The sequence below is a fragment of the Panulirus ornatus genome, chromosome 20 (genome assembly GCF_036320965.1).
Source record: "Panulirus ornatus isolate Po-2019 chromosome 20, ASM3632096v1, whole genome shotgun sequence".
Lineage (NCBI taxonomy): Eukaryota > Metazoa > Arthropoda > Malacostraca > Decapoda > Palinuridae > Panulirus > Panulirus ornatus.
In genome coordinates, this window is record NC_092243.1 from 65,926,392 (window position 1) to 65,953,344 (window position 26,953).

Below are 26,953 nucleotides of genomic sequence, written 5' to 3' on the forward strand. Positions count from 1 at the left end.
TCTACTCATCGAAATGATTATCTACTATATATCAAGTAACTAAAATTAATGAGCAAATGCACTTACACTAGCATAATACATAAATCCTTCTACCCCACAATTCCCTGTACTTCAAACCCTACCCACTTTGTTTGATTAATCATTTTTCATCAATTTCTTTAGGTTATTTATTTTCTATACCTGCTTGCTTCTCCCACTTTAGTGAAGCAGTGACAGGAACAAATGAATGACAGCCTCATTTACAAACATTGTTCTAACTATCATGTATAATGTACTGCACTGAAACCAGCACCTAACATCCACAGTAATGTTCCACAGACTATTCCAAGACTTACGAAACACTGTGTATGCCGTGGCTAAACCCATTCAAAGGACATCACCCTCCAATATACCACACCAACCCAATTCAATTTACTCCATGTATGCCTCCCACCCTCCTGAGTGTTCAGGTCCTTAATAATCATGAAATAGTGGGAGGAGAAAATCACATATCTAAAGACAGTACATTCTATTATGTTTAACAAAATGTCACAGCATATGCTTTGGTCAAATTTAAAACCTCTAGAAGGATATTTACAGAGGTTGAGTGACACCTCTACATGATAATTACACAGTGAGATTCAAGCCTGTCTTTAAGGCTGCAATCCAAGCTTGGGAGGCAGGTCATGGCAATGTGTGGCAATATCTCCCCAAAGTCTGCCATCCTCCAACCTTGCTAATGACAGAACATTTTCATGGTTTTAAAGGATGGAAACTGAATGGCTTTAAACTAGATTTAGAGGATCAGACAGAAAATAACTTAATTTCTTGACAATAATGATCTGTCTTCAGGTCGTATGGAGGGTGATTTTATGGCCACTGAGTCTTTCAACAATTGACCAAGATAAGGCAGGAGAAAGTTTTCTGGCAAAAGTGGAAGCAGTGTTGCCAGTACCTACCTGACCTTAACAATGCTGCATCTGACTAGAGTGGCTGGTAAGTTTACAAAGTTGCATTGTTTTGGTGGTATGAAAAGATTTCTCAAATATTATTTTCATCAATCTAGCCAAAATACTGTCAAGCAGTCACACTCAGAAAAATGCATAAACAATGTAGTCAGTGTAGTCAGCAGACAACAAAGCCCAATTTCAGCAAGACACAAATATATTACTCAAGCATTTTTACTATTACCTCAGTTGCTACATAAAGATTTTACAAGTTTTGTCAATATTTCACGAGTGTATTACCAACTTTTACATTAATTACTTTCACATTTCCCCTGCTGTACATACTCTTCTTACCCTAATGACGACCATTCAATAAAACGTAAAATTCCAAATTGTGCTCTGCAACAGCTATTGCATTCATAAACACTATAATAGAAATGCAAAACAAAATCAATCAATATCCACATCCAATAGAAATGTGGAGCTAAACTGATAAATTACCTTCTTCTTAACACTATCCTACCACATTAAAACAAAATAACTAAAATGTGCAAAACTGCTGGAAACCGCAGGACCAAAGCACTGCTTTATCGAAAGTTTGTACAAATAATGTATAAGAAAAATATAAGAACATTGTCTATGAAAATGATAACAGCAAGAATAAAGTCTCCAAAGGCACCTTTATTTTATTAATCTACGACCTACAGACTAACGATGTTAGGTTTCAGGGTGAAAATTCCCAGTATCATACTAAGAAAACCACAAAAACCTTCTCTATGAAACTATACAGATAAATCAATGGGTAATAGCACGAATGGAGGCCCCACGGTCATACTTTAATTAAAATACGACCAAGAGACTAATGTTGATAGGTTTCAAGGTAAAAATTCCCAGTTCTATATTGTTTTCTTAAATTTAGGCAACCAAATAAACGAGAAACTGCGAGTCCGAACAAAAGATTGGCTTACGTATTACTGTTATGCTTCATCATTAATCAAATATTAAAGGCATTCACCATCCTCATCGTATTTCACTACTACTCCAGGAAAATTGAAAGGCAACTGACAAGAAAACATGCAAAAATAAAATACTTGCCTTTTAGACCTAATATGGAAGACCAGCATTCTACCTTTTTGAAATAACTGCATCGAGCTGCCAAGCTGTGTTGTTGTTGTTATGGGGCAGAGCCAGCTGGTGCAAACCTTTCTCATCGATCAAGAGACCGCCGGTAAAAACAATTTGGTGTAAACTTTTTGTTATAAGGTGTATATATATATATATATATATATATATATATATATATATATATATATATATATATATATATATATAATTTTCTTACATATTCGCCATTTTACGTGTTAGCGAGTTAGCGTTCAGAACAGAGGACTGAGCCTTATTGGGAATAACCACATTTGGCCGATTCATCTGTTCCTTCTTTTGGAAAATCAAAAACAGGAGGGAGGATTTCCATCCCCCACTCCTCCGCTTCCTCCCCATTTAGTCGCTTTCTACGACACGCAGGGAATGGGTGGGAAGTATTCTTTTTCCCCTATTCCAGGGATACTATAATATATATATATATATATATATATATATATATATATATATATATATATATATATATATATATATATATATATAATGAAGGTGAAATCGTAATTTGGTAGTCCAAATCATTTTCTTTCACTAAATTTTACATGCGTTTTTCAATGCGCAAAACATGTTTGGCTGAGGCAAACCACCTCATCAGGTGCAAACAGTTTGTAAAGTTTTAAATCCCAACACCAGCACAAAGGCTCGTACATCCTGTGACAGCCATGACAGAATAGCCATTGACCTGACCGTTAAGGGGAAATGTGGGTGGGTGGTTCGCCTGGATAGCGAGACGCGTGTTCAACTACTCTTACGTCATCTTCTAGACCTGTGGGATCACATCAAACGTAATGCTCCTGAAAACATAGACATAACTACTGACATTTTTACAGAATGATAATGTACTGAATATTAATATAACTCGATGTTGGTAGAATTCCTGTAGAACTTGAAGGATAATTGATCACATTTCCTAGTTATCATCACATCAAGAAACGGTAATTTGCCCTTTTTCCCATTTATGTTTGAGCTTGATGATGGGGTGAATGCTGTTTTATTCATTAAAAAATCACAATTTTGGGAAGATAGTTATTTGGACGAAGCATCATCAACGTATCTAAGCCAGATTTTTGGATGGTTACTGATACAACTTGGAATGTCTTAAAATATTCCATGAATGAGTTACTAAGAATGGAACTATGGGGGATTTCCTGTGGCTAAACCAAATTTTGTACATAAAAATTCCTTTCAGTATCTTGGAAAACATTTTGAGAAGCACAAAGTTCTATAAAGTCAATGAAAACGCCTATGGGTAGGGGAAAACTGAAACTGAGATGAGGTAATTTCCTCCTTAAGTAAGCGACAGTTTCTTCAGTAGGGACTTTAGTGAATAGGAAATTCGCAATAAAACCAATGAGTTTATGTTCAAGCAAATAAATGTTCCTCGCCTTGTTTACATAATCTAAGCTATTAATACAAAGCAATGGAAATATTTTCCTGTTGAACATGACTAAGGTGTTTACGTAACTAATTGGATCATTTATCACCAGCGTAAAGGAGTGAGTTTAAGAATAATGTGGGTTAAATGTAAGCAGGCAACAAGAGGTGGGTGATTGTGTGCTTCTGCACCTGGTAGTGAAAGGAGTGAACAGGAAAAAGAGTGCTTTCTGGAAGCAGCTAAGTAGTTTTATAGTTTTCAGGCAAGGGATCACGTTTTGATGCTAGGGGGTTTAAATGAAAAGGTGCTGAAAGAGGATTGGGGATATGGAATACTTAGTTTAAAAAAGGGGTATACCTTTGTGTACATGACTGTGGTGAGAGGCAGGTCAATGAGCATTACTGGATTATGTGCTAACTGACAGGTGTGCAAATGAGTGCTTCTTGGACATGAACATACTTAAAGAGGCAGTCGGTGGTATGTCGTCATTTTTTGGTGGAGTTGATAGGTGAATTCTGTGGCTGGTTCGAGAAAAGTGAGAAAAATATATGTGATAGAAGTGGTAAAAGTGAGTGAGCTTGGAAAAGAGATCTGCATGCAAAGATACCAAGAAACACTGAGAAAAGAGTGGCAAATGGTGAGATATAAGAAACAACAGTAAAGGAGGCAATGGAAGGGATTAAAGGAAGTGGTGTCTACATGTGCAAGTAAACTACTTCTATATGTGGCATGCAGAAGAAGGAATCTAAACATGGGAGCAATTATAAAGATCAGAGAAATGGGAAATTTAATTGCTAGTAAAAGAAAAGATTAGCGCATGGGTGGTATCTGCTTGGAAGGAGTGAAAGTGATGGGCAACAATACAAGAGAAAGTGACAGAAAATGAAAAAAAAGGCAGAGCTGGGAAAGATGTCAAATCAGCAATAGGGTGAGAGACTACTGATGAGCTTCTCAGAGAATTAGAAATATTCATTTATTTATTTTGCTTTGTCGCTGTCTCCCGCGTTAGTGAGGTAGCACAAGGAAACAGACGAAAGAATGGCCCAACCCACCCACATACACATGTATATACATACACATCCACACACGCAAATATACATACCTATACATCACAACGTATACAAATATATACACACACAGACATATACATATATACACATGTACATAATTCATACTGTCAGTCTTTATTCATTCCCATCGCCACCCTGCCACACATGAAATAACAACCCCCTCCCCCCTCATGTGCGCGAGGTAGCGCTAGGAAGACAACAAAGGCCTCATTCGTTCACACTGTCTCTAGCTGTCATGTAATAATGCACCGAAACCACAGCTCCCTTTCCACATCCAGGCCCCACAGAACTTTCCATGGTTTACCCCAGACGATTCACATGCCCTGGTTCAATCCATTGACAGCACGTCGACCCCGGTATACCACATTGTTCCAATTCACTCTATTCTTTGCACGCCATTCACCCTCCTGCAGGTTCAGGCCCTGATCACTCAAAATTTTTTTCACTCCATCTTTCCACCTTCAATTTGGTCTTCCACTTCTCCTCGTTCCCTCCACCTCTGACACATATATCCTCTTGGTCAATCTTTCCTCACTCACTCTCTCCATGTGATTAAACCATTTCAAAACACCCTCTTCTGCTCTCTCAACCACACTCTTTTTATTTCCACACATCTCTCTTACCCCATTATTACTTACTCAATCAAACCACCTCACACCACATATTGTCCTCAAACATCTCATTTCCAGCACATCCACCCTCCTCCACACAACTCTGTTGAGCAAAACTTCTCCATTACTACAAAAATCCTCATTTGGGAAGAAACTGTAACTAAGTATGCAGATACACCTGAAGACATACTGGGAAGAAAATAAATATATGAGAGCCCTGAAACAAAAATGGAGAAACTTCATTCTTCAAATTAATGAGGTAAGGAATATGTCTGGTGGAAAAGAAAATTGGATTGCTGGCTGAAAAAAGTACCATATCAACAATGAATTGATCACGATGGACAATGTGTAGCAAAAGAAGATAACCACTGCAAATCAAACAAGACATGTGATGAGTGCTACACATTAGCCTTCCCTCAAGGAAAATCTTACCACTAGGTATTCATCAGTAAGTGGAACTTGCAAAATCTCATTGTTATGTATTCATCAGCAGGTATTCCTCAAGGGGAAGTTATCTCACTGAAACCATGAAAATAATTTATTCATCAAGGGATCAAATGAACAAAATGTAAGTTTTACTTATTCCTTTGCAACATAAAAAAAAAAAAGAATGAATCTTACCATCTCCAACATTCATCTGTACCTCATATACGTAATGCTGTGTGCAGTAAAACTTTTATTAAGGTACTAACATTCAGCTGTAAAACACTGTCCAAGTTTTCACATGTTTGTGGAAAATCACTCTACACTAAGTACTTATTACAGTGTGCTTTTACATGAACAAACTTACTTAGCAGATAATATTGCATGCTGTTACTGTAGTTCTGGGAAACAAGAGTACTTGCCAGAAATCATAAGGTTAACTCCTCAAAAAAGTTAATGCAAGGATGCAGTTATGCCATACAACAGTATGGAAGGCCTGTACATTTCTGAGAATTTTCAATAGGTATAATGTTTTATGGTTTCCTTATATTGTCCACATAATATTGGGGTATACTACAGTCAAAGTATTTTCATGTTTTTAATAAAATAATCATCTGTTCTTAACTAAAGTATTTTCATATGTTTATAATAAAATAATCATCTGTTCTTAACTAAAGTATTTTCATATTTTTTAAAAAAATAATCATCTGTTCTTAACCTAAGTATACAAAGTACATTTATAGCATTCATTACATCATTATACAGTACAGGTGCACTCTTGCAAATCCAGGACTCGAAAAACCAGTTTCACCAGAAAACTGGCTCTGATTAGATGTGCAAGATAATAATCCAGAAGCATTTCTTCTAAATTCAGGGACACACAGTATTAGTATTCCGAGTGACTGTTGCAACTGTTTGGTGCTCTCAACCAGTTCTTCCACTTGTATTATGCAGCATTCTGAGGTGTGTCTCATCTTTCCAAATTTTGCCACAAGTATGCAATTCCAACATCTTTCAAAAGACCATTAAGAAGTCCCTAGGTCATTCTGAATTGTAAAAATAAAGAATAATTACAAACACCTGAGAAAGTAAATCCATGAAGAGGCTCAGTGACAACTGTAGTACTGCTACTTGAAAAAATTTTGATCTCAAGATGCAGAGAAAATGTTAAAAGCTTTTTGCAGGCAGTTACATGCACAAGAGTAAGAGTAAGTATAAAAGTTTGCATCAGCAAAGGTAAATGTTGTGGAAGAAGTTCTGTGCGAGTGGTTTCATAAGTGTAGCAGTGAAGGGATGGCCAGCCAATGCTGAATGCATAAGCCAAGTTGCTCCATGATGAACTGAAAATATAAAATCCTTGTGACTACTCTTAAGGATGGTTAAAAAGATTTTAGGTATGTATTGGAATATGAGTGTTAAAAGTGTCATGTGAAAATTTTTCTGCTCATCATGAGACTGCAGAACACTATCTGCCTATCTATTTATATCTCTGATGCCCATTCCCTTCGAGAACTCCTCAAGGGGGTGTCTATGGCAATATAACTTCCATAACTTTGAACTCCAGTGCTGCTCCTTAGCCCTTTGGTGCTTCACCCTTAACAGGCCACTGGCAGAAGGCAACTCTAGTGCACTGCTTCCAAAGGCTGCTACCTAATGCTCCTACCAACTACTTTTACCTAATGTTTCAACCAACTACTTCCACCTAAATGTTCCCACCTAATGTTCCTGACAACTACCTCTATAGCCCTGCCTTTTGGCAAAATGGTAGGAGCAGTAGATGGAAGTAATGGGTAGGAACGTTTAGGCTGGAGCATTAGGCAGTAGCTGGTAGGAGCATTAGACAAAGGTAATCTGTAGGAACATTAAGAGCCTCAGCAAACAGTGTACTAGAATTGCCCTCTGCCAGTGGCCTGTTAAAGGTGAGACACTAAAGGCTAAGAAGCAGCACTGGAGTTCACTTGTTATAGTGACTATACTGCCATGGCCACCCCTCTGAGGGGGTTCCAATTGGAACAGGCATCAGAGATACAGAAAGATAGATAGATAAAGTGTTGTCAAGAGTTCTGTGTGACAAGGAGAGATTGTATGTTTGTGGACAGAATGCCAGCAGTCCACATGTGGTTGAAGCAGAAAGAACAGACAGCTACCTGGGTCACAAGAGTTGCAACTTGACAACCAGTGAAGTCAAACAAATTGCTATATTAGTTGATGATAAAAATTTGAGTAGTGATGAAACAGTGTTATTTTGGCATTGCACTCCTTACAAAGTTTCAAGATAAATTTCCTTCATTAACACAACCCTTTAATATCAATCATTCAAAAGACCATTACAACAGCATAAAGCATATCATAGACAAAATTTTAAACACCCACAATGTTCAACTGCACAATTTTAAAGTCAGTCATTCATACGGAAAACTTTACAGTTCTTCAATTTAACTGCTCTGGCCCTGGCCCCTTTCACTCACTGGGGCGGGGCAGGGTCCATCTTGAAATACATATATCAAAAGAGAATATATAGTATGTTTAGAATGCATTTTACAAAGAATTTACTAAAGCTTCTATGACTATAATCATATCGATGGAGAAAAACGAAAAAGTGATAAGTAACTAACCATAGGGATAGGCTTTGCCTGTGCTATTGCATCCTACTGGCTGAATCTATTTTCATTAAATATTAAACTTTGTACTATATCTGGCACCTTTCCATTATTGCAATTTTCACTTTCTTCATGTTAATGTGACTTTTGTTCTTACTGTTTCCATTAACAGTGACCTGTTCAAAAATGCAGTTCTCAGTTCTGATGTCACTTGGAAAATGCTATTCTTTTTGATATGACACTTTAAGCCCATTGTTTACTATCTTCATACTTACTTTCAGGAATATAACATTCAGAAGTTCACTTATCATCACTTCTGTTTTCTTGCATTTATGTTCTCTCTCTTCTATGTTAACGAATACACATTCATGATGTCACTCGGTCTTCTCTTTTTACATATCCATCATATTAATTTCTTCTTCCATTCATTCTATACACTTTGAATGTTCTCTGATTACTCACCAGTAATTACACAAATGTCTTCCTCAACCTTCACAGCAATACACTACACAGGCTTAACCTAAAGTCACTGTGCACTTACACTACAAACAATAAAACATCTCATTCTTAGTATTATTGTTACAACAAATGGCCTACATGACTTCTGAAGCATGCAGTGACCAAACTCCCCCTCCTCCCTCCATTTCCTTCTTCATGCAATGACACTTCAGTTTCTTTCAATGTAAGTGTGTCCGTAAGCTAAAAGTGTTTGTGTAAAAGTGGTTTTGTCATTTGAGGATTGAGTGTTTGCGGTGGTACAGGTGTTACATAGTGCAGACCAATTTATACTATGAGTAGCAGTATTTACAAAGACAATCCTCACACTTTCCCTGAACTGAAGGGAGCCATCCCAAATTTCATCAGGAACATCTCTCAGATTGATTTGTCATGTGTCTTTGCAAACAAGATACAACATCTAGATGTATGTCTACAGGCACATGAGTGCCATTTCCAACATTTATTGTAATATAAGTAAGTATGGGAAATGTATCCGTATTACAGAACATATACTCTCAGAATATACTCGTCATCTACAGTAGGTGTACAGTGACTTTTGGCTCACTGTATGTATCAAACAGACACTGGACTCATTTCATGTATCAACTTACTGTGTAAATCTGTAATGCAAGAAGCAGGTATATAAATATGGAAGTCATTGTCTCACTTTCATGTATCAGGCATGTGTAAATGTTAGAGACTGGATATGTATAAAGTATTCATATTGTTATGTGAATGATACTTGGACATTGCTGACAAAAGTTTTTGAGAAAGGGTTCTGCAATTCAAAATTTATGAAATTTCATGAAAATGGTAACTACTAGTGCTGTCTTTAAGAGGCGGCACCAAAACTTAAAAGCCTGGAAATCTGTAAATCTGGTAATGCCTTGGTCCCAGCATCCTGGATTAGTAAGAGTTCACCTGTGCTGCCTTGAAAGACAGAGCCTAATGGCAAAACAAGGCAGTGATGCTAAAATTCTATATTCACAGTGTACAGTATATATGTTTTTCAGCAATCACTGAAATATTCCTCTCCATCATCAAATATATCCGCATCAACTGCATTGTAAAAAAAGTCTTCCTCTTCTTCTTCATCAGAGTCAAGTATATGTTTACCAAGATTTCTGTCACGATATTTACCCAAAGAAGATGGGGGAGGCAAGCCAATTTTTTCTGTCTTTACTTTACACAGTTGCTCTGAAGCATCTTTGAGAGCTCTCTCCTGAAAAGGAATGAAAAAAATGAGTGACTTACAATGAATACATCATGACATAGACATTTATCTTCTCACAGCTTATACGTGCATCAATAATACCTAGATTTGCTTGCTGCAGTCTAGGCAGAGGATCTGCAAAGGTATATTTTTCAAGGATAAGACAATAATTGTGAATTTGTTAATCCCATTCATGCTCACTTAATGGGAAGCAAGTGGGTGGTTGATGCAACCTGCTTTGGTCCTAATTCACAGTGTATGAATTATAATGCTCTCAGCATGAAACAGTCTGCTTCTGCAGGTGCACAACTCGGTGCTTCTGGTAGTTATCAATTCTATTCTGTTATATATCTCTGACAGATGCTCTGTGGAAGGTATTAAGAATATATGGTGTGGGTGGCAAGTTGTTAGAAGCATTAAAAAGTTTTTATCGAGGATGTAATAAATTATTAATATTATTAATAATTAATTATTAATAATATTAATTTGCGCCCTTCACTGAAGTTCCCATTTGCTCCCTTGTCTTACGCACTTTATTAATAATATTATTAATAATTAATTACACTTTATTACATTTTCTTGGGACACATCTCCTATATAAACAGGATACTTTTACTTTATATTTTTGTCAAAATGATTACAGAAGTTTTCACAAATAATTCTTCCCATACAAGCATGCGCTCACAATTATCAGCACAACAGAAAGGGGCATCAATGAAGCAAATGACTTACTCAGAAAGACCTTGGTATAGGACTTGATGGAATCCCAGTTACATTTCCTTAAAAGACAAAGATGACAGTAATGAAATCTCTAATGATGTAATCTTTTTCTTTTAAGCAAAACATAGAACAATCCATTTTAGAAGACATAACACAAAATAGCATTTTTAGTGCCAGTATATAACAAGGAATCTAAATTAATACCAAAACAATACAGAGTACTTTGCCTTGCACTGCATATACTCAAAGTATATGAGAGAATGGTGGGGAAAACTCATTATGGAGCTTCTTGTTGGTAGCAAATTCATAAATGAAGGCCTTCAAGGATTTGTATCAGGTAAAAGTATGCACACAAATACTACAGCAGCCCTCTTCACTCATTAAACAGCTTGCTTTAGCTTCCATGGTTCCATCTGCTCAATGTCAACCCGCAGGTGTTTAAAACACTCCTCTTTCTCTCTGTTCAAACTCATGCTCCCCTGCTAAGCTTAATAACACTGTAACTCTCAACTCAATATTTTCTCACATTTTCCTAAACTCAGAAACCAGCTGCTACAGTTTCTTATTCAAACCTGCCATCAGAGCTGCATCATCAGCAAACAGCAAATGACCCATCCCTCAGGGCCCCCTAACCCCCAACAGACTGCAGACCTGCCCCTCCCTCTAAGACCCTCATATCCATCTCCCTCACCACCCCATCTATACTCAAATAAAACAGCCATGGTGACATCACACATATTAATGTAAAATGATACTTCTGATCTCAACTGGATCAACTTAGTATGCAAAGTAAAAATGTAACAAGGTTACATTAGCAAAGAAATGTATGTTTACACTTCACACACTGAACATGGGTTGAAAATGTGTGAGCTGAGATGCTACAAGCACCTGATCCACCACATGGAACTGGAAATGGGAATAAACAATAACAGACAGATATAGAGTGATCATTTGGAAAAAATATGATAAACAACTAAACATAGGTAAATGATAAAAGTATATCCTAAAACAATTAAGAACATAGGTAAATGATAAAAGTATATCCTAGGAGAAAGTGGACTAAAAGGGAATGGTGTTCATCCACACACCAGTTGACAGCAGTAAAAAACATGGCAAAAGGCTAAATGGATGTATCTCTCCTCAAGTCTTTCTTCCCTCCCTAAGTTACTGTCAAAGAAATCGAATAATCACAAAATATCAAACTTTAAAGTAATATTCAACTTTTACTCAAGCCCTACATTTTATGAATGACCAGAACTACTCTTGAGACTGCATCTGATTATGACTTAACTACTGCTGCAGATAAAAGATGTTAATAACTCTCTTCAACCATGCATTTTCAATCAACAAACTCAACAGTTATACTTACTTTGTCTTTAACAAGATAATCATGCTCAAGTTTCAGAGACTCTTGCTGTGAAATACATATGGCAGGATGAGCCTTGCATGCAGATGTGTGATGCAATAGTCCTGGTACTGGCTGAGGATTATTAGTGCGCCTGTGGAAAAATATAGTGTTAAAAATGTACCATTCAATCTACAAACTGATTTGTATAGTAAAAATATGTATCTCATGATTCAATTACAATGAAATAGAAAATTTTGATGTAGCTTCTGAGACTAACTTCTTACTTAAATGAGTACTGGTCTCCCTCATATATACCAAGGGATGCATTCTTAAGAATCCAATATAAGCAACTAAGGTAAGCACAAAAATAGTTTCCATAGCAGCGCAAGGAAACAGACGAAAGAATGGCCAAACCCAAACACATACACATGTATATACATACACATCCACACACGCACATATACAAACCTATACATTCCAACATATACATATATATACATACACAGACATACATATATATACATACACAGACATACATATATATACATACACAGACATACATATATACACATGTACATAATTCATACTTGCTGCCTTTATTCATTCCCGTTGCCACCCCGCCACACATGAAATGACAACCCCCTACCCCCACATGCGTGCAAGGTAGCACTAGGAAAAGAAAACAAAGGCCCCATTCGTTCACACTCAGTCTCTAGCTGTCACGTATGATGCACCGAAACCACAGCTCCTTTCCACATCCAGGCCCCACAGAGCCTTCCATGGATTACCTCAGACACTTCACATGCCCTGGTTCAATCCACTGACAGCACGTCGACCCCGGTATACCACATCGTTCCAATTCACTCTATTCCCTGCACACCTTTCACCCTCCTGCATGTTCAGGCCCCGATTGCTCAAAATCTTTTTCACTCCATCTTTCCACCTCCAATTTGGTCTCCCACTTCTCCTCGTTCCCTCCACCTCTGACACATATATCCTCTTGGTCAATCTTTCCTCACTCATTCTCTCCATGTGACCAAACCATTTCAAAACACCCTCTTCTGCTCTCTCAACCACACTCTTTTTATTACCACACATCTCTCTTACCCTTTCATTACTTACTCGATCAAACTGCCTCACACCAAATATTGTCCTCAAACATCTCATTTCCAACACATCCACCCTCCTGCGCACAACTCTATCAACAGCCCACGCCTCGCAACCATATAACATTGTTGGAACCACTATTCCTTCAAACATACCCATTTTTGCTTTCCAAGATAATGTCCTCGACTTCTACACATTCTTCAACGCTCCCAGAACTTTCGCCCCCTCCCCCACCCTATGATTCACTTCCGCTTCCATGGTTCCATCCACTGGCAAATCCACTCCCAGATATCTAAAACACTTCACTTCCTCCAGTTTTTCTCCATTCAAATTTACCTCCCAATTGACTTGTCCCTCAACCCTACTGTACCTAATAACCATGCTCTTATTCACATTTACTTTCAGCTTTCTTCTTTCACACGCTTTACCAAACTCAGTCACCAGCTTCTGCAGTTTCTCACACGAATCAGCCACCAGCGCTGTATCATCAGCGAACAACTGACTCACTTCCCAAGCTCTCTCATCCCCAACAGACTGCATACTTGCCCCTCTTTCCAAAACTCTTGCATTCACCTCCCTAACAACCCCATCCATAAACAAATTAAACAACCATGGAGACATCACACACCCCTGCCGCAAACCTACATTCACTGAGAACCAATCACTTTCCTCTCTTCCTACACGTACACATGCCTTACATCCTCGATAAAAACTTTTCACTGCTTCTAACAACTTGCCTCCCACACCATATATTCTTAGTACCTTCCACAGAGCATCTCTGTCAACTCTATCATATGCCTTCTCCAGATCCATAAATGCTACATACAAATCCATTTGCTTTTCTAAGTATTTCTAACATAAATTCTTCAAAGCAAACACCTGATCCACACATCCTCTACCACTTCTGAAACCACACTGCTCTTCCCCAATCTGATGCTCTGTACATGCCTTCACCCTCTCAATCAATACCCTCCCATATAATTTACCAGGAATACTCAACAAACTTATACCTCTGTAATTTAAGCACTCACTCTTATCCCTTTTGCCTTTGTATAACGGCACTATACAAGCATTCCACCAAGCCTCAGGCACCTCACCATGAATCATACATACATTAAATAACCTTACCAACCAGTCAACAATACAGTAGCACTACTCCTGAAACAGGAGTTGTGGGAGTGTGATAGAATGAAAGAAAGTAAGTCCTAGATTAATACGAGTAAAACTGAAAGTTGAGGGAGAGAGATGGGTGATTATTGGTGCATATGCACCTGGGCATGAGAAGAAAGATCATGAGAGGCAAGTGTTTTGGAAGCAGCTGAATGAGTGTGTTAGTGGTTTTGATGCACAAGACCAGGTTATAGTGATGGGTGATTTGAATGCAAAGGTGAGTAATGTGGCAGTTGAGGGAATAATCGGTATACATGGGGTGTTCAGTGTTGTAAATTGAAATGGTGAAGAGCTTGTAGATTTATGTGCTGAAAAAGGACTGGTGATTGGGAATACCTGGTTTAAAAAGTGAGATATACATAAGTATATATATGTAAGTAGGAGAGATGGCCAGAGAGCGTTACTGGATCACGTGTTAATTGACAGGTGCGCGAAAGAGAGACTTTTGGATGTTAATGTGCTGAGAGGTGCAACTGGAGGGATGTCTCATCATTATCTTGTGGAGGCGAAGGTGAAGATTTGTAGGGGTTTTCAGAAAAGAAGAGAGAATGTTGGGGTGAAGAGGGTGGTGAGAGTAAGTGAGCTTGGGAAGGAGACTTGTGTGAGGAAGTACCTGGAGAGACTGAGTACAGAATGGAAAAAGGTGAGAACAAAGGAGATAAGGGGAGTGGGGGAGGAATGGAATGTATTTAGGGAAGCAGTGATGGCTTGCGCAAAAGATGCTTGTGGCATGAGAACCATCGGAGGTGGGCTGATTAAAAAGGGTAATGAGTGGTGGGATGAAGTAAGATTATTAGTGAAAGAGAAGAGATTGACATTTGGACAATTTTTGCAGGGAAAAAATGCAAATGAGTGGGAAATGTATAAAAGAAACAGGCAGGAGGTCAAGAGAAAGGTGTAAGAGGTGAAAAAGAGGGCAAATGAGAGTTGGGGTGAGAGAGTATCATTAAATTTTAGGGAGAATAAAAAGATGTTCTGGGAGGAGGTAAATAAAGTGCGTAAGACAAGGGAGCAAATGGGAACTTCAGTGAAGGGGGCTAATGGGGAGGTGATAACAAGTAGTGGTGATGTGAGAAGGAGATGGAGTGAGTATTTTGAAGGTTTGTTGAATGTGTTTGATGATAGAGTGGCAGATATAAGGTGTTTTCGTCGAGGTGGTGTGCAAAGTGAGAGGGTTAGGGAAAATGATTTGGTAAACAGAGAAGAGGTAGTAAAAGCTTTGCGGAAGATGAAAGCCGGCAAGGCAGCGGGTTTGGATGGTATTGCAGTGGAATTAAAAAAAATATATATATATTTTCTTTTCTTTTCTTTTAAACTATTCGCCATTTCCCGCATTAGCGAGGTAGCGTTAAGAACAGAGGACTGGGCCTTTTTTGGAATATCCTCACCTGGCCCCCTCTGTTCCTTCTTTTGGAAAATTAAAAAAAAAAATGACAGGTGAGGATTTCCAGCCCCCCCGCTCCCTCCCCTTTTAGTCGCCTTCTACGACACGCAGGGAATACCTGGGAAGTATTCTTAATCCCCAAAAGAAGGAACAGAGAAGGGGGCCAAGTGAGGATATTCCCTCAAAGGCTCAGTCCTCTCTTCTTAATGCTACCTCGCTGACGCGGGAAATGGCAAGTAGTATGATATATTATCCCTGGGGATAGGGGAGAAAGAATACTTCCCACGTATTCCCTGCGTGTCGTAGAAGGCGACTAAAAGGGAAGGGAGCGGGGGGCTGGAAATCCTCCCCTCTCATTTTTTTTTTTCCAAAAGAAGGAACAGAGAAGGGGGTCAGGTGAGGATACTCCCTTAAAGGCCCAGTCCTCTGTTCTTAACACTACCTCGCCATCGCGGGAAATGGCGAATAGTATGAAAAAAATATATATATATATATATATATATATATATATATATATTTTTTTTTTTGCTTTGTCGCTGTCTCCCGCGTTTGCGAGGTAGCGCAAGGAAACAGATGAAAGAAATTGCCCAACCCACCCCCATACACATGCCTTGATTCAATCCACTGACAGCACGTCAACCCCGGTATACCACATCGCTCCAATTCACTCTATTCTTTGCCCTCCTTTCACCCTCCTGCATGTTCAGGCCCCAATCACACAAAATCTTTTTCATTCCATCTTTCCACCTCCAATTTGGTCTCCCTCTTCTCCTCGTTCCCTCCACCTCCGACACATATATCCTCTTGGTCAATCTTTCCTCACTCATTCTCTCCATGTGACCAAACCATTTCAAAACACCCTCTTCTGCTCTCTCAACCACGCTCTTTTTATTTCCACACATCTCTCTTACCCTTACGTTACTTACTCGATCAAACCACCTCACACCACACATTGTCCTCAAACATCTCATTTCCAGCACATCCATCCTCATGCGCACAACTCTATCCATAGCCCACGCCTCGCAACCATACAACATTGTTGGAACCACTATTCCTTCAAACATACCCATTTTTGCTTTCCGAGATAATGTTCTCGACTTCCACACATTCTTCAAGGCTCCCAGAATTTTCGCCCCCTCCCCCACCCTATGATCCACTTCCGCTTCCATGGTTCCATCCGCTGCCAGATCCACTCCCAGATATCTAAAACACTTTACTTTCTCCAGTTTTTCTCCATTCAAACTTACCTCCCAACTGAATTGACCCTCAGCCTACTGTACCTAACAACCTTGCTCTTATTCACATTTACTCTTAACTTTCTTCTTTCACACACTTTACCAAACTCAGTCACCAGCTTCTGCAGTTTCTCACATGAATCAGCCACCAGCGCTGTATCATCCGCGAACAACAACTGACTCACTTCCCAACCTCTCTCATCCCCAACAGATTTCATACTTGCCCCTCTTTCCAAAACTCTTGCATTCACCTCCCTAACAACCCCATCCATAAACAAATTAAACAACCATGGAGACATCACACACCCTTGCCGCAAACCTACATTCACTGAGAACCAATCACTTTCCTCTCTTCCTACACGTACACATGCCTAACATCCTCGATAAAAACTTCACTGCTTCTAACAACTTGCCTCCCACACCATATATTCTTAATACCTTCCACAAAGCATCTTTATCAACTCTATCATATGCCTTCTCCAGATCCATAAATGCTACATACAAATCCATTTGCTTTTCTAAGTATTTCTCACATACATTCTTCAAAGCAAACACCTGATCCACACATCCTCTACCACTTCTGAAACCACACTGCTCTTCCCCAATCTGATGCTCTGTACATGCCTTCACCCTCTCAATCAATACCCTCCCATATAATTTACCAGGAATACTCAACAAACTTATACCTCTGTAATTTGAGCACTCACTCTTATCCCCTTTGCCTTTGTACAATGGCACTATGCACGCATTCCGCCAATCCTCAGGCACCTCACCATGAGTCATACATACATTAACTAACCTTACCAACCAGTCAATAATACAGTCACCCCCTTTTTTAATAAATTCCACTGCAATACCATCCAAACCTGCTGCCTTGCCGGCTTTCATCTTCCGCAAAGCTTTCACTACCTCTTCTCTGTTTACCAAATCATTTTCCCTAATCCTCTCACTCTGCACACCATCTCGACCAAAACACCCTATATCTGCCACTCTATCATCAAACACATTCAACAAACCTTCAAAATACTCACTCCATCTCCTTCTCACATCACCACTACTTGTTATCACCTCCCCATTTGCGCCCTTCACTGGAGTTCCCATTTGCTCCCTTGTCTTACGCACTTTATTTACCTCCTTCCAGAACATCTTTTTATTCTCCCTTAAATTTAATGATACTCTCTCACCCCAACTCTCATTTGCCCTCTTTTTCACCTCTTGCACCTTTCTCTTGACCTCCTGTCTCTTTCTTTTATACATCTCCCACTCAATTGCATTTTTTCCCTGCAAAAATCGTCCAAATGCCTCTCTCTTCTCTTTCACTAATAATCTTACTTCTTCATCCCACCACTCACTACCCTTTCTAATCAACCCACCTCCCACTCTTCTCATGCCACAAGCATCTTTTGTGCAATCCATCACTGATTCCCTAAATACATGCCATTCCTCCCCCACTCCCCTTACTTCCATTGTTCTCACCTTTTTCCATTCTGTACTCAGTCTCTCCTGGTACTTCCTCACACAAGTCTCCTTCCCAAGCTCACTTACTCTCACCACCCTCTTCACCCCAACATTCTCTCTTCTTTTCTGAAAACCCATACAAATCTTCACCTTATCCTCCACAAGATAATGATCAGACATCCCTCCAGTTGCACCTCTCACCACATTAACATCCAAAAGTCTCTCTTTCGCGCGCCTGTCAATTAACACGTAATCCAATAACGCTCTCTGGCCATCTCTCCTACTTACATACATATACTTATGTATATCTTGCTTTTTAAACCAGGTATTCCCAATCACCAGTCCTTTTTCAGCACATAAATCTACAAGCTCTTCACCATTTCAATTTACAACACTGAACACCCCATGTATACCAATTATTCCCTCAACTGCCACATTACTCACCTTTGCATTCAAATCACCCATCACTATAACCCGGTCTCGTGCATCAAAACCACTAACACGCTCATTCAGCTGCTCCCAAAACACTTGCCTCTCATGATCTTTCTTCTCATGCCCAGGTGCATATGCACCAATAATCACCCATCTCTCTCCATCAACTTTCAGTTTTACCCATATTAATCGAGAATTTACTTTCTTACATTCTATCACATACTCCCACAACTCCTGTTTCAGGAGTACTGCTACTCCTTCCCTTGCTCTTGTCCTCTCACTAACCCCTGACTTTACTCCCAAGGCATTCCCAAACCACTCTTCCCCTTTACATTAGACCATATAATGTAAAACAAACAAAATAAAGTAATCTCCAACATACCGAAATGGCTTAAAAGGCACTTTTATGGGTCCATTTCTTTCATGTTTCTCTGCTAGCATGATATCTCGCTTTGTTCCGAAATCCTGGGATGATCCATCATTCTTCTTCACAGAATCCTTGATGTTCAACTGTTCTAATTCTTGCACAATAGCTTCTGATGGATCTTCTTCCTCACTACAGTTTTAGTAAGATGTGTCTTTAAGTTATGATTAATACTTAAAAATTCTTAGAAATGCTTAATTTCATGACAAAAAACTTTTGGCTAACACACTACTAACAAAATACTTAAAAATCTAACAAAATCTTAATCTAAGCAAACACCTTTAAAATAGTATTTTGAACAGAGAGCATATATATATACAACAAAGTCATAAGAATAAAAATGTTCATCTATTTATCAATGCTTAACACTAGTAAATGCTTTCTGGTAAAAGTATTTGCATTATAAAAGGTATATATTAAAATGTATTACACATGACAGATAGAGCCTGAGTGTGAACAAATGTTGCCTTTGTTGTCTTTTCCTAGCGCTACCTCGCGTACGACGGAGAGGGGGATGCCATTTCATGTGTGGCAGGGTGGCAGCGGGAATGGATGAAGGCAGCATGTATGAATATGTAAATGTGTATATATGTATATGTCTGTGTATGTATATGTATTATCCCTGGGGAAAGGGGAAAAAGAATACTTCCCATGTATTCCCTGGGTGTCGCAGAAGGCGACTAAAAGGGGAGGGAGTGGGGGGATGGAAATTCTCCCCTCTCATTTTTAATTTTCCAAAAGAAGGAACAGAGAAGGGGGCCAAGTGAGGATTTCCTTCAAAGGCTCAATCCTCTGTTCTTAACGCTACCTCACTAACGTGGGAAATGGCGAATAGTATGAAAAAAAATGTATATGTATGTATGTATACGTTGAAATGTATAGGTATGTATGTGTGCGTGTGTGGGCGTTTATGTGTATGTGGGTGGGTTGGGACATTCTTTTGTCTGTTTCCTTGCACTACCTTGCTAACGTAGGAGACAATGACAAAGTATAATAAAAATAAAATATATAACTGAAATGTAAATGATATCCTGGGGCTGGGGAGAAAGGATAATCCCACATATTCCCTACGTGTTGTAGAAGATGATTAAAGGGGTATGAGTGGGGGGGCTGGAAATCCTTCCCTCCAGTTTTAACTTTTCCAAAGGAATTAGGGCAACTGAGGCCTTCATCAAGGCCATCCCATAAATGCTATTTATTTATCTTTATTATACTTTGTCGCTGTCTCCTGTGTCAGTGAGGTAGCGCAAGGAAACAGACAAAAGAATGGCCCAACCCAAAGCTGAGAGTAAATGTGAATAAGAGCAAGGTTATTAGGTTCAGTAAGGTTGAGGGACATGTCAACTGGGAGGTAAGTTTGAATGGAGAAAAAACTGGAGGAACTGAAGTGTTTTAGATATCTGGGAGTGGATTTGGCAGTGGATGGAATCATGAAAGCAGAAGTGAGTCACAGGGTGGGGGAGGGGGGCAAAAGTTCTGGGAACATTGAAGAATGTGTGGAAGGCGAGAGCGTTATCTCAGAAAGCAAAAATGGGCATGTTTGAGGGAATAGTGGTTCCAACACTGTTATATGGTTGTGAGGCATGGGAGATAAATAGGGTTGTATGGAGAAGGGTGGATGTGTTGGAAATGAGATGTTTGAGGACAATATGTGGTGTGAGGTGGTTTGATCGAATAAGTAATGAAAGGATAAGAGAGATGTGTGGTAATAAAAAGAGTGTGGTTGAGAGAGCAGAAGAGGGTGTATTGAAATGGTTTGGTCACATGGAGAGAATGAGTGAGGAAAGACTGACAAAGAGGATATATGTGTCAGAGGTGGAGGGAACGAGAAGTGGGAGGTAGGATGGAGTGAAAAAGATTTTGAGTATTCTAGGCCAAACATACAGGGGGGGTGAAAGGCATGCAAGGAATAGAGAATTGGAATGATGTGGTATAACGGGGTCGACATGCTGTCAATGGATTGAACCAGAGCATGTAAAGCATTTGGGGTAAACCATGAAAAGTTTTGTGGGGCCTGGATGTGGAGAGGGAACTGTGGTTTCGGTGCATTACACATGACAGCTAGAGTTTGAGTGCGAACGAATGTGGTCTTTGTTGTCCTTTCCTAGCAATACCTCATGCGCGTGCGGGGGGGGAGGGGGTGTCATTTCATGTGTGGCGGGGTGGTGGCAGGAATGGATGAAGGCAGCATGTATGAAAATGTGCACATGTATACATGTATGTGTCAGTGTATGTTTGCTTAAGTATACGTTGAAATCTATAGGTATATATATAAACGTGTGTGGGCGTTTATGTATATACATAAATTCTATATTTTTTTTCTTTTTTCTTATACTTGATCACCATTCCCCGTGTCAGTGAGGTAGTGCCAGGGAACAGACAAAGAACGGCCCATCCTTTCATATACAGACAAATATACATAAACATATACATACATATATATAAACATACACAAGGCATGTACATATATACACATGTGCATATTCATAGTTGCTTGCTTTTATCCATTCCTGGTGCTATCCCGTCCCACAGGAAACAGCATCGCTATGCCCTGCTTCAGGGAGGCAGCGCCAGGAAAACAGACAAAAAAGGCCAAAGTCATTCACACTCAGCATCTCAGTCTCTATCTGTCGTCATGTGTAATGCACAAAAACCACAGCTCCCTATCCACATCTAGGCCCCACAGACCTTTCCATGGAGAATTCCCTGTGTGTCACAGAAGGTGACTAAAAGTGGCAGGAGCAAGTAGCTGAATATCTTCCCTTCCTGTATTACTTTCCAAAAAAGGAACAAAGGAAAGAGCCAAGTGAGGAATTTTCCCTCTGAGGCCCTGTCATCTGTTCCTGATGCTATCTCACTCATACAGGAAATGGGGAGCACGTATGAAAAAATCATATACTTATCCATTTCTATTTACTTATTCTCTTTCTAATTACCATCTTACCTTTCACACTTCAGTAAGGTATCATTAAGAATAGTATGAGCCTCAAAGGAGAGAGAGAGAGAGAGAGAGAGAGAGAGAGAGAGAGAGAGAGAGAGAGAGAGAGAGAGAGAGAGGCTCCTCGAATTCATTCTTTCTGAAAGAGAATAAAGTAAGAGAGGATTTCCATTCCCTGCATCTACTACTTTTAGTAAACTTCTATGATTACCAGGAGATACATGGGTAGTATTCCTTCTCCCCTATCCCAGGGATATATATCCTGAATATATAGGAACATTTCTTTCGATTATTAAATACCAAAATGAGAGCACAAACATAAAAACATATAAATGCAAGAACAATCACTTTAACTTAATGCTGTCTGGCATCCCTCAACTCCAAGTATGACAAAAATCTAAGGGGATTACCTTACTGCTCTCTGGTATCCCTAAACTTTAAATAACTTAAATTCAAGGAGATTGCAGTAGATATACACCTACAACACCGTTTCTACACTTTCCTTGGACCAAACATTAAGCAAAATACTCTTCACTATTTCGTAAATACTGAATTTACAAACACTTCAACTAGTTAATCAACCAGTGAAACTGAAACCTGAGATTCGAGGTTTAATGCCGGTCAACTTACCGAGGCTCTTTACGAAGAGGTTTCTTTACACAAGAAGAGTGATATGCCATAAGTCTCAAAGGATCTAGTTTTTCCTCTTCCTCCTCATCATCACTGTCTAGATGATCATTCTTAACAGTATTAATATTACCATTCCTTACTGTACTATTCCATTCTGAAAAAAAGACAGCATAAATCAGCAACCTTAAAAAATCTAAATTTGAAAATAATTATTTATTCATGAACATAAGTCCAATAAAAATTATCCTCCACAGTTAACTGTAACCTCTATGTCAAATCTCTCATATATTTACTAAATCACTTTTAAATGCTATATGCTACCTAATGCAGTGATGTCAGTAGGACTGTCTGCCGTTTCAGAAATCCCTCTATGACGAGCAGCTTCAAGAGCTTCAGCAACTTCCTGTCGACGTTTCTGCAAATTCAGCCCTTTGTCTTTGAGTTTTGATAACAGTCCCCTGAAGAAATTTGAAATTTATCTTAGCAAATTTCAGTCCAATAATATTCCATGTTTTAGAAAAACTTTCCTGTTAAATGTTACTAAAGAGGTTGCATAACTACAGTGAGGAAAAACTGAGGATCACTTTGCCATCACCTACGGAATCCAACAGAAATAAAATCCCTCACACCATGTCAACAAGAATATTTCCTTCAACCAGTATTTGAGACCCACCCAGTATATTTTCCATTACTCAACTTTTTGACACAAGGGATATACTACTTAAAATGAATTTACATGATATACAGCATTATGCCAAGGTACATAAATCTGTCAGAAAATTATGCAAATAAAGCTTTCAATACTCTTCTTTTACCTATGCCAAACCCAAAACACAGACTTTTCATATCTATGATCAATATAAGCATACATTTATTCAAATAACTAATCCATCAGTACAATAACATTACCAAGAACAGTTAACCTATTCACTGAGGCCAGGTTGAAGGAATCAAAGTATTTTCAAATGTTGTTGCAGTTCAAATATAAAATTTTCACAAATCATAGGTCCCTCAACTGTCTATTATTTCAAGAATCACAAGTATATCATGTAAATTCCTATGGTCAGCAAGCCATGTGTACTAAAATCTGAAAGCTAGAACTGTCTCTTTTTCTCTCAGCACCAGAAGGTGCCTCTTCGATGTCCGAGTGTGGCATAAGAGTACGGCATCCTGCTGCCATAAGCATCAGCTGCCATCTAGCATCATTCAGACAACACTGAGTGATATCTTTGATGAACTTGACAATGGAGCTAAGGCTTCTACAGCTAGAGGACAATGAGGAGTTCAAGGAGCCTGAGGTTGTTTTCCTGACTGTATGTATATTCTAGTGGGAAAGCAAACTATAAGAACAATATTTAGTGTGTTATTTAGGCCTCTAGTCCGTATCTTTGTATTTTCATCAAAAACATTTAAATGAAATTTGCAAAACTGAGAATCGTGATATTTCTTGACCCCTAACTTAATCCAAGTTCTGCAAATATGTTAGGCGAGTTCAGATCTCTTCAATGATTAGGGCTTAAATTGATGTTTATAAGATCTCTTCAGCACAGGAATAATTGCTTATATGTCTTTCAACTCTCTAACTTAATCAGACCAGAGATCCAAGATGAGCAGTAATAAAAGTCTGGTTGAGAAAGCAGAAAAGGGTGTGCTGAAATGGTCTGCACATATAGAGAGAGTGAGCGAGGAGAGATTGACAAAGAGGATATGAGTGTCATAAGTGGAGAGAACATGGAGAATGGGAAGACTAAATTGGACATGGAAGGCTGGGGTGAAAGATCATAAGTGATCAGGGCCTGAACATGCAGAGGGCGAAAGGTGTGCACAGGATAGAGCGAATTGGAACGATATGGTATGCTGGGGTCGACATGCTGCTAATGGACTGAACCAGGATATATAAAGCATCCAGAGTAAATAATGGAGATGTATGTCGGGCCTGGTTGTGGATAGAGAGCTTTGGTTTCGATGCATTTAACATGCCACCTAAAGAACAGATGTGAGATGTGGCCTTCCTTAATCTGTTCCTGGTGTTACATCACAAACACAGGAAACATCAAGCAAGAAAAAACTCTTAATACATCTGAACTCAATGTTTACACTGCCAACCAAATGAATGAACGTGGTGGAGATAAGTCGAGTACTATACTTTTTCATAACACAATATAATCCAGATCTTCATAAATGCAATGTTTAAGTGCTGAATGAGCATATTATTTGTATTCCACATCTCTCACTATTACTGCATCATTCAACCTCACATTTTCCCTGTCCCTCATGAGAGTGCCACTAACGCGTCAATATCGAAAGTTAGTTTTAAGTGGTAATACAGCAAAATGCACCACTCTTTCACATAGTTCCTTACAGCGGCAACTAAAATTCCATACCAGAAAAAGGAAGACAATTCCTATATTCTAAACGTTTACCTTATCATCCCTATATGAAATAAATGATTCTAGTCAATCTATGTCTTATTCTCACCATATCATTCCAATCCAACAGAGAGCTACGAAAGGTATGCATTTCTTCGTATAATATCAGCTAGTAGTAACCTAAAGATTCCATTGATGCACTTTGAAACTTACTTCTTACTTAAAATCCGGTCGTGTCGAATCAAAACTTCTTCCAATTCAATTACAGACTTCTTGCTCAGGTTTCCTAGATAGCCTTCCTTCAACTTTGGGTCTCTAATGGCGACATCATCCCCAAGAGAGGATAATGTTTTCCACTCTTTGTTGACACACTTGTATAAGGGAGTCTCGTTCATGGCTCCATGTTTATTCACGAAACTAAGTAAGGATCTTGTAAATAAGAGTTATTTCTGAACTTTTTCCCTGTTTGTCATTAACAATTCGACTTTTCAACTATTGTGAATTTATCTTTATATATACGCTTTAAGATTAATGAGGCGATGTCTATTGAAAACCTGAATTTCAGTTTTTCTTTTCATCTCTTTATATTAATGATGTCTGTCATTCACTACGTTTTGGGTCACTCGAAGGTTCTTTGTGCAACAACGGTATAGAAACGTTTAATAATGGCGATCGGACATATTTCGAACTAAGGGGCAGTTTGCTTATATATGGAACTTTCAAATGAATCAAAGATAAAATAGGATGAATATCTTAATATAAAAATCCAGATTTTTTTTCATAATAAAAGGTTAACAAAGCACATGTGTTTAATGTTTCTTTTCTCATAATACGGTAGAAGAATGGAGGGTACAAGTCTCAAGTTCACAAATAAAACTGAATTGTAACTCACGTTTCACACACACACACCTGGCATAGGCCGCTAGGGTATATGTGTGTACATACATACGAGGTTAAGAGACAGGGGGCCGCTAGGGATGTGTGTGTACATACATACGAGGTTAAGAGACAATGTTAACAACTGTAAAACTCACTCCCCGTAACACACAAATAATAATCAAATTGCACTCAAAAGTAAAGAGATAAAACTTTTCGTAATTCTTAAACATTTGATTCATTCTTATATTGGCCTCTCTGGTGTAATGGTTAGAGCTACTGACAATGAGTCACCACGAGCCATTTCCAGGTCAGACTGGCATATGTTCAAATCACGGACGTGGTAGTAGGTCTACAGCCAACCCAGGTGTTCATCCTCCCCTCCGATCTGGTCATGAATCAAATGGGTACCTTGCTAAGGCTGGCTGGGGTGCATACATACACAAGGGTAAGAGACGAGATAACACGAATGTAAAACAATCCCCGTAACATTCTTACAGTAAACACACACTCACACACATAAGAAAACGGAATTCACAATTTTCCTTTTTCCCAGAACAAAGTCTACGGACGTAAAGTACATAGTTCACAAACAAATGTAAGTAGTATCACTCCATAATGCTCAATGTTCGGCTGTGGCAGGTCAAAAGCTGCTGCTGCTGTATTACATTAAGCAGATGACTTCAATCCTTACAGAAGACCCGCTCTCACGGACCTAACCTCAGTCCAACAGCAGAAAGTCAGAGGCCAACCTGCGGTTGCACCAATCAGCGACGTCTCCTGTTCCTTTTTGGGGAATGGTTTCTCCTTCCCAGATCACCTTTGTGCCCTGACCGTGCTGTCTCTTATCTACCCGGGTTATTAATGAAGAAAGCTAGTCATGGCTGTAACCTAGTTATTAGACACGCTCACTCACTAGCGCCATGACCATCTCCTGACGTGAGGCTGACTCAAAGACGCCATTAAGATGTCATCGAAAAAAAAAACT

The 26,953-nt window shown here is 39.0% G+C and overlaps 2 protein-coding genes and 1 long non-coding RNA gene across 5 annotated transcripts in view; 1 reads left to right on the forward strand and 2 right to left on the reverse strand.

Annotated features, from left to right (window-relative positions):
* The window catches only part of LOC139756072 (uncharacterized), a 50,414-nt gene extending 48,406 nt beyond the window's left edge, over positions 1-2,008 (forward strand). For both annotated transcript variants that reach the window (XR_011714255.1, XR_011714254.1), the window contains one exon: positions 832-2,008. This is a non-coding gene — a long non-coding RNA (uncharacterized lncRNA). The remainder of the gene's footprint in view (positions 1-831) is intronic.
* Positions 1-2,132, reverse strand: part of LOC139756071 (uncharacterized) — a 36,481-nt gene extending 34,349 nt beyond the window's left edge. The window contains exon 1 of one of the 2 annotated variants that reach the window (XM_071675084.1): positions 2,022-2,132. The gene's annotated coding sequence lies outside the window, so the exon portion shown is untranslated. The remainder of the gene's footprint in view (positions 1-2,021) is intronic. The other variant, XM_071675085.1, reaches the window with a different exon arrangement.
* Positions 2,133-5,664: 3,532 nt separating this feature from the next.
* On the reverse strand, positions 5,665-25,515 carry Polr2M (RNA polymerase II subunit M). Its single transcript, XM_071675086.1, has 6 exons — positions 25,303-25,515; positions 23,042-23,178; positions 22,721-22,874; positions 19,111-19,284; positions 11,964-12,093; positions 5,665-9,883 (listed from the first exon to the last, which is right to left on the reverse strand). The coding sequence occupies exons 1-6, from the start codon at positions 25,482-25,484 to the stop codon at positions 9,671-9,673; spliced, it is 990 nt and encodes a 329-aa protein (XP_071531187.1). The 5' UTR covers positions 25,485-25,515; the 3' UTR covers positions 5,665-9,670.
* Positions 25,516-26,953: the final 1,438 nt, after the last annotated feature.

Coding starts and splice junctions, on each gene's coding strand:
- Polr2M (XM_071675086.1), bottom strand. CDS start 25,484: ATGAACGAGACTCCCTTATACAAGTGTGTCAACAAAGAGTGGAAAACA. Junction 23,179..25,302: donor GACCGGATTTTAAGTAAGAA/GTAAGTTTCAAA, acceptor AAATTTCTTCAG/GGGACTGTTATCAAAACTCA. Junction 12,094..19,110: donor GTGCCTTTTAAGCCATTTCG/GTATGTTGGAGA, acceptor ATTTTTCCACAG/GCGCACTAATAATCCTCAGC.